General features: G+C 43.3%; 1 protein-coding gene across 1 annotated transcript in view; it reads right to left on the bottom strand.

The window, feature by feature from the left end:
* The window catches only part of LOC120988736 (solute carrier family 2, facilitated glucose transporter member 9-like), a 73889-nt gene extending 58949 nt beyond the window's left edge, over positions 1 to 14940 (bottom strand). The window contains exons 1-3 of the mRNA XM_040416384.1: positions 14726 to 14940; positions 8750 to 8848; positions 3693 to 3853 (exon numbers count right to left, since the gene is read on the bottom strand). Coding sequence (XP_040272318.1) covers positions 3693 to 3853; positions 8750 to 8848; positions 14726 to 14752 — 287 coding nt within the window. The 5' untranslated portion in view covers positions 14753 to 14940. The remainder of the gene's footprint in view (positions 1 to 3692; positions 3854 to 8749; positions 8849 to 14725) is intronic.
* Positions 14941 to 15364: the final 424 nt, after the last annotated feature.

Below are 15364 nucleotides of genomic sequence, written 5' to 3'. Positions count from 1 at the left end.
GCCACGGTGGTAATAGCAGGACTGTACGTGAGTAACAAATTTAACACTGCTGCATCTATATGTACCGCTGCATAATTACCTTACCGTATCTACTGCACTGGTGCTGTTGAATCCAAAGCTCGCTTAAGTAGATATCTGCAGGACTGCAACTGTGTGAAACTTAGTGTATCCCTAGGAACTGTGAAGATTTACCACTGAAATATAAAGTCGGTTCCCAGGAGCTTTAGGAATAGAACTACTAGTGGGACGAAGTGTCCATCAAATATTGCTGACTCTCCAGAGACACTTTATATTTAATTCTACTTTATTTCATTCAACACTTTATCACCAAATGATTTGAGCACTGTTATATATATTATATACAGTACAGACCAAAAGTTTGGACACACCTTCTCATTCAAAGAGTTTTCTTTATTTTCATGACTATGAAAATTGTAGATTCACACTGAAGGCATCAAAACTATGAATTAACACATGTGGAATTATAGACATAACAAACAAGTGTGAAACAACTGAAAATATGTCATATTCTAGGTTCTTCAAAGTAGCCACCTTTTGCTTTGATTACTGCTTTGCACACTCTTGGCATTCTCTTGATGAGCTTCAAGAGGTAGTCCCCTGAAATGGTTTTCACTTCACAGGTGTGCCCTGTCAGGTTTAATAGGTGGGATTTCTTGCCTTATAAATGGGGTTGGGACCATCAGTTGCATTGAGGAGAAGTCAGGTAGATACACAGCTGATAGTCCTACTGAATAGACTGTTAGAATTTGTATTATGGCAAGAAAAAAGCAGCTAAGTAAAGAAAAACGAGTGGCCATCATTACTTTAAGAAATGAAGGTCAGTCAGTCAGCCAAAAAATTTGGAAAACTTTGAAAGTAAGGGCTATTTGACCATGAAGGAGAGTGGTGGGGTTCTGCGCCAGATGACCTGGCCTCCACAGTCACCGGACCTGAACCCAATCGAGATGTTTTGGGGTGAGCTGGACCGCAGAGTGAAGGCAAAAGGGCCAACAAGTGCTAAGCATCTCTGGGAACTCCTTCAAGACTGTTGGAAGACCATTTCAGGGGACTACCTCTTGAAGCTCATCAAGAGAATGCCAAGAGTGTGCAAAGCAGTAATCAAAGCAAAAGGTGGCTACTTTGAAGAACCTAGAATATGACATATTTTCAGTTGTTTCACACTAGTTTGTTATGTATATAATTCCACATGTGTTAATTCATAGTTTTGATGCCTTCATAGTCATGAAAATAAAGAAAACTCTTTGAATGAGAAGGTGTGTCCAAACTTTTGGTCTGTACTGTATATATATCGTTATATTTATTTCACATATTATCACTCATTGCACCTCCATGTTATTGGTTATATCATATTACCACTTTTTGATTTAATGTTTTGCTATCACTTGATATCTATATTCACTTGCTGGTTTAATACCACTTTGAATTGCATTTTATTTGTGGAGATCTATTCGGTATTAGCCACTGTCTTAACTAACAGAGAACAACTAGCCCGCTAGTTCATAAACTGTCTGGACAGACCCTGTTCCATTCAAGTTTGCTGGACCGTATTCCCGGTTTTCCACTTACTAGTTATATCAGTGGACTGATATTTGACATTTTATTTCATATTTATATTTTAATACCTATTTTGGGGTTACAGCTCTGTTTGGGTTATATATCATTATTTGTGCATGGTGACAATTGTATATATCTGTATACTGTCATCTTTTATATATATATATATATATATACTGTTATCAATAAATTACTGCCGCTTTGCTAACTCTGTGGATCAGGTATATGAGTGCCCATCCTTTCTATTTTACAATTTTAAGAATGATAGCCTGCCTGTTGATAAAGTGAGCCTTAGTTAGCTCAGAAGATTACCCCAAGAGAAGAGATGTGCCTCCTGGGAGAAACCTGCAGACACCCTCAAGCCAAGCATTGCCAGTACAACCAGCTCAGATAAGTAAGCTGAGAGGCAGAGGTACTATAAAGTGAGAGCAAGGGTCAATACGGAAGGAAGATTAACTACCAAGGATTAAAGCCAGCATTTAGGCATCCGGGCCTTGGGATACAGCCAGCCAGAATATCTGTGGAGATAGTGCAGCCTGGTCTGTGAAGCATTAATTGTTTACCCTCCAAGTATCTTGCAAGATTATTACCTGCCATTATTGAATGTAAGCCTGCTTGTGGAACATATGCTAAAAGGGACTGCATCATTATCAACTGTATGTACAAAGTTGGACTGTTTAAAGTAAAGCAATGTTTGGTTCACTATACCACCTGTGTACCTCACTTATTGCTACTGGAAACCGGTGTGCCACCGTTACAGGCACTGGCATCACGATCCTTAAAGGGGCCTTGCCCCAGGCACTCAAAACACCTGCAACATCCAGGGCACCTCATCCACCATCAGGCCTGGTCCCTACATACAGAGTGTGCCCCAGAGGACTCCTGTGCCAGCCTCTCCTTCACTGCCGCATGCCTGCCCAGGGTTCTCCTCCAAACAGTGAGTAACCCTCGATTGCCCATAACCGCGACCTCACTTCGCAATACCCTGCAGGTCTGGCGTGCTGCACAAGCAGAGAAGTTGAAGACGAGAATAATTGAGACACAATGCATATTAGAACGTTGCATAAAAGATTACAATGGGAAAGCAAGAGACCCACTTAATATGCATTTTTGCTCCAGGTTCCAATGGGTAGCATTGCTAGGTAATAGCAATATTCCTGCATGTACTGGCCCTTAAGGCTCCGAGGTCCTGGGCCCTAAGGCAAAATCTGAACTGGGTTCTTCCAACTATCACAGGTAAGTACTACTTCCTTTTTAGATACTCTCTGTTTCCTCATCAGCCTGGGTGCAGCTCCAGACTGTATAAGCATAGCTGTGTTAGTAGAGTAGCCTTAGGCCACTTTCACATGGTAAAGCTCGTTTACATTTCCGTATTTCACAGACGTGTCCTATCCGCATGCGGAGAGAACACGTACCTATTGATTTCATATTTGTTCACACATCAGCAGTAGCATGATGATGTCACTGACCATGGGTCAGTGGGTCAGTGGTGGTCGTGCTTGCACAATATAGGAATATATGTGCGCTCCCATGGTCCCTGCTTTTGGCTATCGTGTGTAAGCACCACCACCAATGATGGATTCCAGGGTGGTCTGTAACCATGGAAATGATCAGTGTATAATGTGATGAAAAATGAATCCAGCCGGCAAAGGAAGGAATATGGATAATAACAGTACATTAGTAAATACCTTATATTAACTTCTCTACATGAAAAATCCCATTTACTGAAGTGAGACAACCCCTTTAAGTTTTTTTTTTTTTAGGTTAACAAATTACTCCTATTTAGTTCAAGAGCAGGTAATTGTGAAATCAGGCCATTTCGTTGAAATCAAAAATTAATTTTGGGTCTAGAATTATAGTATGCTTCATGAAAGAAAAGTTGCTGCCATTTCTACAATTCAACAGAGCAATCAGGGTAGCAAAAAAATTATTTTCTAAACTCAATAAAAACAATACATAAATGCTTTCAAACCTCTATTATTGAAAACTGATAGGTGCCAAGTTACACATTTTAGATTATTGGATGGTCATAAAACAATATATAAAATACACTTGTAAACTGAGAGAATCCCAAGGAAGACAGCTCAAAATAAAATACATTATACACATCCACTTACTTCCCAAACCTTCCAGTGAGGTAGCCGGATGCAGTGGATCCTATTAGCCCTCCGATGCTGAAGGAAGAAATCACCAAAGACCAGATCAGAGTAAGCGATCCATCACTGATGCTGGTCCCGTGTCTTCTTATCCATGTGTCATTGATGAACTGTTTGATAAACTAACATAAAAGTAACAATATATGAGGTCCATATAGACTGAAGTAGAAGGCTGAATCAATAGAAATTTGTAGTTGGCTGGTAAAGTAGGGGCTTCAAACCTCAAGATGATACATATAGACTTTAAAAACAAGTTTTCACCATATAAAATCCTTTTTTTATATTTAACATACAGTACATAAAAGGTTAAAGCGAACCTTTCACCTCATTTTCACTTTATAAACTAGCAACAGTACCTTATAGATTATCTTGAGTGTGTTGTTATCCATGTTAGTGCCGCTTTCCTGGGCTCTTTATACTTCAAAAAATCATCTTATAAACTTTACATTCGGTGCTCCAACAGTCATGCAACCAGTCAAGGGGGTAGCCCTTCAATCTCCTCTGGCCGTACCGCCCCTGCCCTAACCTCCTCTATGCTCCTTAACTGACAGCCGGCTCAGTCGCCGGGACGGCGCTTCTGAAACCTGCGCATGCGCCGTCCTCCTGATTTGCCGCGCGATCCCGTCTTTCTTGCTGACAAAAGCGCGATCATGTAAGAGAATCGCGCATGCGCCTTACGCGATGCCGGCCTGTCTGCTCTCCTGTCTGCTCTCCCTCCCGTGCGCGCGCTCCACTATTGTCAGCAAGAAAGACGGGATCGCGCGGCGAATCAGGAGGACGGCGCATGCGCAGGTTTCAGAAGCGCCGTCCCGGCGACTGAGCCGGCTGTCAGTTAAGGAGCATAGAGGAGGGGTTAGGGCAGGGGCGGTACGGCCAGAGGAGATGGAAGGGCTACCCCCTTGACTGGTTGCATGACTGTTGGAGCACCGAATGTGAAGTTTATAAGACGATTTTTTGAAGTATAAAGAGCCCAGGAAAGCGGCACTAACATGAATAACAACACACTCAAGATAATCTATAAGGTACTGTTGCTAGTTTATAAAGTGAAAATGAGGTGAAAGGTTCGCTTTAAAGGAGGTTACTCCAGACTGTAATATTGATGACTTGTCCTTAGGATAAGTCACTAATATTAAATCAGTGGGGGTCCTTGGGGAACAAGCTCTGTAACAGCACAGCTCTGTACACTGGGCAGTGGCCATGAATGGTGCTGTAGCACTGCTCCTGTTCACTTAAATGGTTGGTGGTGGTTCCAGGAGTCAGACCTGTTAGCTGTAGCATTTCCCAGCAGCAGTATTAAGCCACAGTTAAATATTTCACTCTGTTCAACTGTGCAGTGGAGCAAAATTTATCATAGCAAATGCATTCTGTTAGCTGTTGCATTACATAGCGGCAGTATTAGACAACGGTTAAATATTTTGACCTGTTCAACTGTGGAGTGGAGTGAAATTTATCATAGCGAATGGCTTCTGTTAGCTGTTGCATTACATAGCGTCAGTATTAGGCCACGGTTGAAGATTCAGCTATGAGCTTCTTAAAGTGTTTCTACCACCAGAAATACTGTTATGTAGCTGACTGATATAGCGATGCGCTAATGTCAGCACTACATAACAGTATGTTTCTAACGTTAGTCCCTGCAGCCGTTTTTTTTGTTAAAAAAGCACTTTTATTATATGCTAATCAGCCTCTAGGTGCTATGTGGGCATAAAATCAGCACCTAGAGGCTCCGTGGACTCACCCATTATGCCGCCCAGGTCCAGTGTTGTGCCCGCCCAGCTCCTCTTAATTGATGGCACGGTCCGCCGCATCGCTGCCGAAATCCCGCGCCTGCGCCGTTCATTTCTGTCTTCGGCGCAGGCACAGTGAGTGAATGCAGTGAGTGCGCCGACTACGTCACAGTGAGAAAGCCGGCATCAGGAGAGCGGCCTTCATTCACTGCGCCTGCGCCAAAGACAGAAGTGAACGGCGCAGGCGCGGGATTTCGGCAGCGATGTGGCGGACCGTGACATCAATCAAAAGGAGCTGGGCGGGCACAACACTGGACCTGGGCGGGATAATGGGTGAGTGGACGGAGCCTCTAGGTGCTGATTTTACACCCACATAGCACCTAGAGGCTCATTAGCATATAATAAAAGTGCTTTTTTAACAAAAACGGCTGCAGGGACTAACGTTAGAAACATACTGTTATGTAGTGCTGACATTAGCGCATCGCTATATCAGTCAGCTACATAACAGTATTTCTGGTGGTAGAAACCCTTTCATTTCATGAATCTTTAATTCAAGCTGGATCTTTAATAATTGCAGGCTGCAGGTGTAATATATTGAGGTGTGCATCACATTCTACTGCACCAATATTCCGAATTAGTTCATTATTTTAATTCGACAGTTAGTTAGTGTGCAGTGGACCCAAATTCATCTTCGCTAATATGTTCTGTTAGTGAAAAATTATTCTGCGTCCGTATTGCAATACCTGATCCCTTTGACGAACAGCTTTGATGTGGGTTACCCGCATCTGTAGGTGAAGGGTATACACATGGTGATCCCTTCAGTGTAGAACCCGTGCAGCCCTGGACATCTAACGTCACTTGTCCTTCAAAGATGTTGAATCCGGATTGCCTGGGGTCTAATAACTACTTAGCACAGAGGAGTCTCGTTGGTTATCATAACAAACCAAAAAATCGCTCTACCATTTCGACCCAAATTCATCGTACCTAATACGTTCTTTTAGCAAAAAAAATTGTATGCCTTGTTATTGCAATCGTTTATGGTAATAACTACGACAGTATTACCAGACAAATTGCTCCACCATATGGATCAAAATTCATCATTCCTAGATATCACGTTCTGTTAACGAAAATATTATTCTGCGAACTTCTGACTTTGCTTCTTGATTAATGAAAACATTTTTGGCAAATGCTTTCACTTTGGTTTGTCTTGGGCCGGTCCAAGAATTTCACCTCTGGCGGCGCAATACGGATGCCCCCGGCCATCCCTCTTAATCATGGCTCCAGTTCCGAAAACCAACAAAATAGAACCAGAGTACTATTCCATTATTCCTAGCTGAAGTATTCAGGCGACCCGGCCTGTGTTGAACACTCTAATTTTTCATAGTAAAAGCTTTTGGCCCCTGGGACACTCAGTCAAGAGCATCAGAGGTACCGAGAGGCAGGAGCTGTGAATCTATAGCTAACAGAAGGTATTAGCTACGAATCTTGGTGCACTGCAGTTATGTACACGGCAGGGTTGCCAACTGTCCAGAAATTTCTGGACAGTTCATAAAAATAAATTACTTTTTACCTGTGTTCGTGAAAACAAAATAGATGTGTCCGTTCTTTTGTTTTAGAGGATTGGGGTACCTGACTAGATTATTTTGGAGGTAATTATCATTTTATAGCTCACAGTAAATGAGGATAATGAGGTTTTATCAGTATATTGAGCTATAGACATGTTTTACGTATAAATAATCTTTATAACTCATTATGGTTTTCAAATTTGTCCGTAAAAAAATTTGTCTGTCCATGATTTTGCGATAAATTGTCCAGAAAAAAATAAATATTTTGGTTGACAACCCTTGTACACGGTGATAAACTAGACCTGCCCGGTTCACACCAACCCTTCAGTTTCCGTTCTCTTCTTCTAGAAGCAGAAGAAAGAAAATAACGGAACCGCTGGAGCCGTCAAATTGTGGTAAAAGACGGCGACTGATGGATCCCATTCATTAATATTATTACTGGACAGAAGAATGTCACTATGACAGCCACGACTAATTTTATCAAATTCTACATCACTTTACAGTACTGCATCATTCATAGCTTATACATTCTGTTAACGAAAATTTTATTCTGCGTCACTATGACATCCCCAACAAATTTTATCAAATTCTACGTCACTTTGCAGTGCAACAAAATTTTAACCCATGTGGATCTCTCCATAATGTCCTGGATCCCTCCATACAATGAACCAACTAGTATTTTGCTAAAGAAATGTATTATGCCTCATGCACATGTCCGTAAAACACGGACCGTGTGATACCGGCCTGGATTTCTTCTATGATCTATGCCAGTGTATTAATCTACTGCGGCGGCAGCAGGAAGCGCACGGTGTCATAGCAACCAATGACGCAGTGCGTTCCTGCACTCAGAAGAAATCCAGCCCGGTATCACACGGTCCGTGTTTCACGGACATGTGCATGAGGCTTTAGAGTGAAAACCAGATGACTGAGCATAGTGGATAGATCAAACATGGCCATTGGATTGTTGCCATAAGGGACAGGAGCCTGAAAACTAGCTGCCATATAATATGGTGACCAAACAGGGGCTGTTGCTGGTATGGGGTAACGGCATCTGAAGGGTTAAAAGTCAGCGGCCGTCATTACCGCTGGTCGCATACATTAGTGGCTGCTCTTCGCTGAATCGGCCAAATCAAATTTTTCAAAACTTTGCTAGAATTGCAGCCCAAATCTTCTAAGATTCCTTGCTAGCTTGCTGCTGCTTTGCATTCTGCATTTTTATGCTTTAACATGTTGTTTTTGTGTCTACAGGTCCAAGGCAGATATGTGCATCTAACAGGCTACAAACAAGACTTATCCTACAGCCACACTTCCTTCTATCTGTCCTCTAGCTTGGCAATATGTAGGATAGAAATACAAGGGAGCATGACTGCAGGATCAGACTGCACAGGGTTTGTTTGTCGTCTGTTACCATAGAAACAAATAAGTCTCCATTGGTACTGCAGAAACAAAAAAATAAAAACAGAAAAAAAGTTAAAACTATTTACAATAATAACAGATGGTTGGAAACGTGTAACTACTGTAGGCTATAAAGGACATCAAATAAGCTAACAAACAGCAAACTTGATGACTGTTTCCAGTAGCAACTAGCAGAATTGTAAATGAAATTCTTGGCTATGAGAGGCTGTGACTCGGTTCAGTATAAAAAAGGTAATGTAACATATAAATTTTACTTCACAACATTTTATAAGGATTATATTACAATATAAAAAGGCTTTGGCGTCACACCCACCGGAGAAGGAGAATTCATCACTGACATGTGGTAGCCGTACTGAAATGTACCTCCAATGCCCAACACAAAGATCATCAGGAATAGGTTCCGGTAGTGCACCTAAAACAATTGTATAGAAGAGAAGGATTGTATGTAATAATACATGTGTGATACTCTGCCAATACAGTCATAGGCTACTTTTACATGGTCACATACTGGCCAGCATTTTGCATTTATATTTGTAAGCCAAAACCAAGAGTGGAACCTACAGAGAGAAGATACGGTGGAAATCATTGCACCTCTTCCAGGTTTTGGACCCTGATTTTGGATCATAAATACTGAAGCAAAATACTGCTGGGTGAAAGTGTTCATAAGCTGCTTTCACATAAGCGTATTTTCATCAGTATGCCATTCATTACTGCACGGAGCTTATAAATAAAGGGTGTATTTTTGGAGTGCACTAGTTATATCTGTTTTGCAGATGGAAAAATGCCCAATGAAGTTTGTGGAGAAAATTAAAAATGCAGACGCATCAGTGTTTCATCTGTATTCAGACCTCATTCACATTTGGCTAGTATTTGGCACTCAATCAGGAGTGAGATGGGGCCGTGGTCAGCAGCCGGCATGTAAGCACGCTTTTGTGAGTAGCTCCGCTTACCCTCGTTAATCCTTCGCCATCCTGACAAACTGCCGACTCCTGGCACAGAGTGGACGGTGTGTAGGAGACAGAGGAGACCCCGCACACCGACTATGGGGCCCAGCAAAGCGCAAACGGCTGCGGAAAAGCTCAAAGAGTTCGCCAGGTCAGAGGCCCAAAGTGAGCCCGCGACCGCAACTCCTACACGTGCGGCTGTCACCCGTGGGCAGGCTGCCCAGCAGGCGGATGCAGAGGAAGGCGCTGAGCAGGAGTTTACCCTCAAGGCAGCGTATGAGCAGCTACTAGTGGCAATATCATCATGCCAAACCTCACTCACCGGGAAGCTGGAGGAGGTGAGAGTGGATGTGGGCCTGCTCCGTCATGACATGCAGCAACTCAGAGACCGGGTCAAAAACACAGAAGACCGCGTGTCTGCGATGGAGGATCTGACCAGACCCATGGCAGGGAAGATGCAAGACCTGGAGCGATCCGTAGGTCAGTGGCAGCAGAAATGCGACGATCTGGAAAATAGATCGCGTCGCAAGAACGTGAGGATCTTGGGCCTACCAGAGAAAGCTGAAGGCAGAGATCCTGCGGCCTTCCTAGAGGCCTGGTTTAAAGAGCAGTTCTCTGAGGCACCCTTCTCTCCTGCATATACCGTAGAGAGGGCACATCGCGTCCCAGCCAGTTACCCTCCACCAGGGGCTCCTCCTAGACCCCTTTTGACGCGTCTGCTGAACTGGAGAGACCGGGATCTTATCCTCAGCCAGGCCAGAAGCAAGCAAGACATCAGGCATGAAAATGCAAAGATCTCCCTTTTTCCGGATTTCTCTGCAGATCTCCAGAAGAGGAGAGCCACATTTGTTGCAGTTAAACGTCGCCTTCGGGGTCTAAATCTTCAATACTTGATGGCTTATCCGGCCCGCCTTAGAGTCATAGACGGCGATAAAACCGTGTTTTTCAGTGATCCTCGTGAAGCTGAGGACTGGGCCTCAAGAAAATCTGCGCGTCCCGGACCACGCTGAACTTTTCGCTGTCTGTTCACAGCAAGTATTAAAACATCCCCATATGTCTGGTTCTAAGGAGACTTGATCTTGTTTCCCCTGAGCATGATATTATTTAATGCGCAACACAGCTGCTTTTGGTCACGTTTTCATGTTCTGGACTGCATTTGATAGTCTTATGTGAGATCTCACTTAAGTATAGGGCGTCTCCCTGTACACAGCACCGGACACTTTGTCAACATGTCCCATTGTCATGTATTAATGCTAGCAGTTTTGCATATATTTGCTGAATGGGGGGTAGGAGCAATACCTGTATGGTTATAACACCTATTTGCACTATACAGGTCCCCGAGTTAAGGGCCACCAAGTTAGTCGGATCGGGATCCGACACCTTCATGTTTATAATGTTATTGTTCTGTATTACGTTTTTGTATGCTCAAGCTTATATGTCTCAAGTATGGCCATCCCTTTTCATGATAGCAACAGGGGAGCTTATGCTTCACATTGACCAAGTGCCTGAACTGTCAGTGTATACAATATGGATGTGGGTATTTGTCCTTGATTTAAATCTAGTGATGCCATGGCCTCCATAAGAGTAATGTCCTGGAATGTGAGGGGACTGGGAGACCCTAATAAGAGGATTGCGTTTTTTTTATCAAATACGCTCCTTCAATCCACATATTCTGGGCCTTCAAGAAACCCATCTCACACCGGAAACAGGGAATAGGTTGAAAAAGCCCTGGGCGCAACACTTATTCAATTCATATGGGAGCTCTCACTCCAGAGGGGTGGCTCTACTGTTCCATAGAAATCTCAGGTGCGAGATTCACTACTCAGCTGTGGATCAGGGAGGGCAGTACATTTTCATACATGCTCACATTAACTGTGTCCCCTATGTGATTGTTAATTTGTATAACTCCCCTCCTGCATCTCTATCCCTACTACAAGCAGTCACGGGTTTTGTGGCTAATTACCCTAATGCCCGTTTCCTTTGCATGGGAGACTTCAATCAAGTTGTTAGTGAGGATTTAGACAGATTTAGCTGTAGAGCAGATAGAGCAGGGACGGGAGGGAACAGCACGGTTCTGGCCAGAATATCGCAGGAAATGGGATGGGTAGACATGTGGAGAGCCAAGAATCCACTAACAAGGGAATACTCTTGCTTTACCCCTGCCAGGGGAGCCCTGTCCAGAATTGACTACTTGTTCGGTAATGCCATGGTATATACTGATCTGGTGAATATCAGACACGGACCACAGGGTCCTTCCGATCATGCCCCATTGCTTGCGGAGTTGGCCCTGACTGACCATGCCGACGTCGGCAGTAAGATGCGTATATACCCTTTCTGGCTGTCCTTGTTTGGTTTAAATGACAGAATCCCTGATCAATTGAGGATGTTTTTTGAGGTGCAGGGCGAGTCCACAGACGCTCTGTTGCTTTGGGAAACAATGAAAGCTTCCCCTAAAGGATGCATCAAATCCTCCATTTCATACATTAAGAGAGATTCGCAACGTAAGGAAAATTATTTACATGCCAGCTGTAAGGAGGCCGAGAGGGCGTTCACTGAGTCCCCCTCTGAAGAGCGCAGAGTAGAGTGGTTATTTAGAGTGAGAATGTATATGCTGCATCTGGAGGAAAAGAACAAAAGGAAGCTCTTCTTCCTTAAGCAACAGGCGTTTGAAACAGGCAATCAGACAGGGAAGTTACTTGCACATATAGCACGCACTAATAATATGTCTCTCCGGTACTCAGGATACAGGAGGCTGATGGTCGCATAATGGAATCGGTGCAAGACATATTGAAATGCTTTCATAATTTTTACAGAGACCTATACAAATCAGCAGCTACCTATCCAGGGCAAGATTTAGAGTCCTACCTCACTGAAGTGTCTCATCCTCGGCTAGCGGACCTAGATAAGGGTCTTATGGAGGAGGATATTACATTAGAGGAAGTGGAGAGAGCCATTAAGGATCTACCGACAGGGAAAGCCCCAGGCCCAGATGGCATCCCGGTAGAGGTATATTCTAGGTATGGAGAAAATCTAAACCCTCAGTTGTTGAACCTGTATAGAGAGGCGCACTCCCATGGCTCCTTGTCAGATTCCATGTTTGATGCCTCCATTGTTGTGATCTTGAAGCCTGGCAAAAACCCATTGGAATGTGGATCTTATCGTCCAATTTCACTCTTAAACTTGGATTATAAAATCCTGACCAGAATTATAGCCAACAGATTGCCCTTACTCAGAGGCACGAGGCAGGGATGCCCGCTCTCGCCTTTGCTGTTTGCAATAGCTATAGAGCATCTGGCCATTAGGTTCAGACAAGATCAGGTTTATGCAGGTGTTTGTGAGGGAGACAGGGAAGGCAGGATTGGACTGTATGCAGACGACTTGATCCTCTTTATGTCGGACCTGGAAGTGTCTCTACTAAGAGCTATTGAAATCATTGAGCGCTTTGGGCAATACTCCGGGCTGCACATAAACTGGGGCAAGTCTGCCATCATGCCACTCTGGATGCACAACTGGCCTAGTTATCGAAACAACCTGCCTGTAGTTGATAGGTTTAAATACTTAGTGGTGATAATCACTAAAGAGCCTCAACTCTCCTATGTCTTGAATATTGAACCCTTAGAGACCATATTCCAAGATAAGGTCAAAACTTGGGAGACCCTCCCATTGTCAGTTATGGGTAGATTGAATCTGGTAAAGATGGAACTATTGCCCAAAGGTCTATACACTCCTGTACGCCAGTTCCCAGGGGATTTTTTAAACGTATCCATGCCATAATAGCCTCCTTTGCATGGGGTAAATCTAGGAGGAAACTCTCACTATCAGTTTTACAGAGACCGAGGCTACAGGGAGGAGCTTCTCTTCCAGATTTCTTTCTATATTATATAGCAAGCCAATTTAGATTTCTGAGATATTGGGTCACTGATGCCTCAAAGCCAAACGCAGAATACTACCTGCAGGCCCAATTCAGGGATGATAACAGGAGTATTTCTAAATATCCTATTATAGGGGTTTTGAAATCGCAAGGCCCGAGAGGCATAGTCTCAGCGCTATATACACATTTGTTGGACTGCCGCCTGCTGGTGACCCCATTGGCTGTTGAGGACAGATGGAAGTTGCTAATACCTTCTTTGACTTCTGAGGATTGGGAGGAGGCATTGATGGCATAGCGGTATCACCCTCTATAAATAATAGGATGATCCAGCTTTTTATCCTTCATTGCAGCTACCTCACACCCACCAGACTTCAAAAGATGGGTAGGATTAGTCACTCCGGGTGCCATAGATGCGATGCCGAGGGAGCCAATTTTTGGCATATGATGGGGGATTGTGAGTTCATACGTCAGTTCTGGAATTCAGTTCTGGAGGTCCTCGCAACTATGGTTCCTGTGGCACTGCCGTTGTGTCCCAAGATATGCATTCTGGGAGTCATTGATGAAGAATCGTGGTCACACTACCACAGAATCTTCTTAGCGGAAACACTATTTCTAGCTAGAAAGGCAATTGCCATAAGATGGATGGGAGATTCCCCCCCCTCGAAGGGACAATGGCTCACTCTTGTGAATCACGCAGTCTCCATGGAGAATATTGTGTATAAGCATAGGGGGTGTCCACAAAAATTTGAAAAGGTCTGGGGTGACTGGTGTGCCTCTCCTCTCACCTTACATACATCGCGTCTGCACTCGACAGCTGACGGGCCTCATTGATCTTCGTGCCAATATGTGGGTATCTTGCAGTGCTGTTGTCACTGATGTTAATGTTGGAGCATTTATGTGTGCGATATGCCTGTCCTGTGAATAATATATGCTATCAGAGTAAGAATCATGTCTTCTTACATGCAAGAATCCTGATAAATACCAATGTCCTTATGTATCACTGTTTTCTTGGTATTTCTGAAGTGCCTCTGCGTGGGCCATCACATTGCTACATGTATGCCATACTTGTGTCATTCTCTTTTAATAAAACGAGTTAAAAAAAATAATCAGGAGTGGGATAAAAAAAAAAAAAAAAAAAAAGTGAAAATGACTATTCATGTTTCTGTGTACCACTCTTGGCTTTGGCTTTAAAACATGGAATGCATGGTGTTAACTGGTAACAGTGGAAAAGAAAAAGACCTCTCCAAAAGGCATTGTACTATTGGTGTAATTCTTCTTTCATGAAATGCGGCTTCAGACCTGCTAACAGTGCAAGAACCCATACACAAGGCTTCACGGAAGACTTGAGAAGGGAAGGTCATGCATCATTCCAGATAAAACTATATGACGTGTAAGGATGCACAAGGAACCAATGTGAATGGGATGTCAGATTTTACCTAAGAAAATCTTTGTCAGTATTATACTGTGTACTCACCAGTTCTGAAGAACCATTCATAGTCATTGCTGCTGCTGAAACTCTTCTCTCCCCTGGTGGTCAGCTGCTTGTCCTTAAAATGGTAACTAATTTTTTGCTCTTTTAAATCCGTGATACAAGGTCTAGGTGACAGGTGGAAGAAGCGCACACTATCACAATGACAGGAAGTACAGTAGGTTTTAAGCCGGCAACTGAGCACATGTCAAGGAGAGAGAGAGAGGTTTAGAGTATGACAAAACATTAACGGCTATTACACAGAAAACGTCAGGTGGTCAGTGAACCCAAAACTCTGCTAAGCAAGTATAGTGATGAGGCCAAGATTAAACAGAGGATGACAGCGATTACTGTGCAGATTTCTATACCCCATACTCACTACGGCCATTCCTGCTTCATGTTTCTTATAATAATGATGATGATAATATCTATATAATGGCAAATATACTAGTTAACTAGTTAATAGTGAAAGGTTCATTCTTACTGAGGATCACCCATGATATTTAAATCTTCCAGTTGCTCCTTAGTTCCTCCTTAGCAGCACACTACAGACTGCCCCTTTTTTTTAAGCGCATCTTTCCTGTCTCCATTGCTCAGACACAAGCTGAAGCAAGGAATGCTAGCATACAGGCAGTTGTGGAAGCT

The sequence above is a fragment of the Bufo bufo genome, chromosome 2, assembly GCF_905171765.1.
Source record: "Bufo bufo chromosome 2, aBufBuf1.1, whole genome shotgun sequence".
Classification (NCBI taxonomy): domain Eukaryota; kingdom Metazoa; phylum Chordata; class Amphibia; order Anura; family Bufonidae; genus Bufo; species Bufo bufo.
This window is presented reverse-complemented; position numbering and strand designations above follow the sequence as displayed.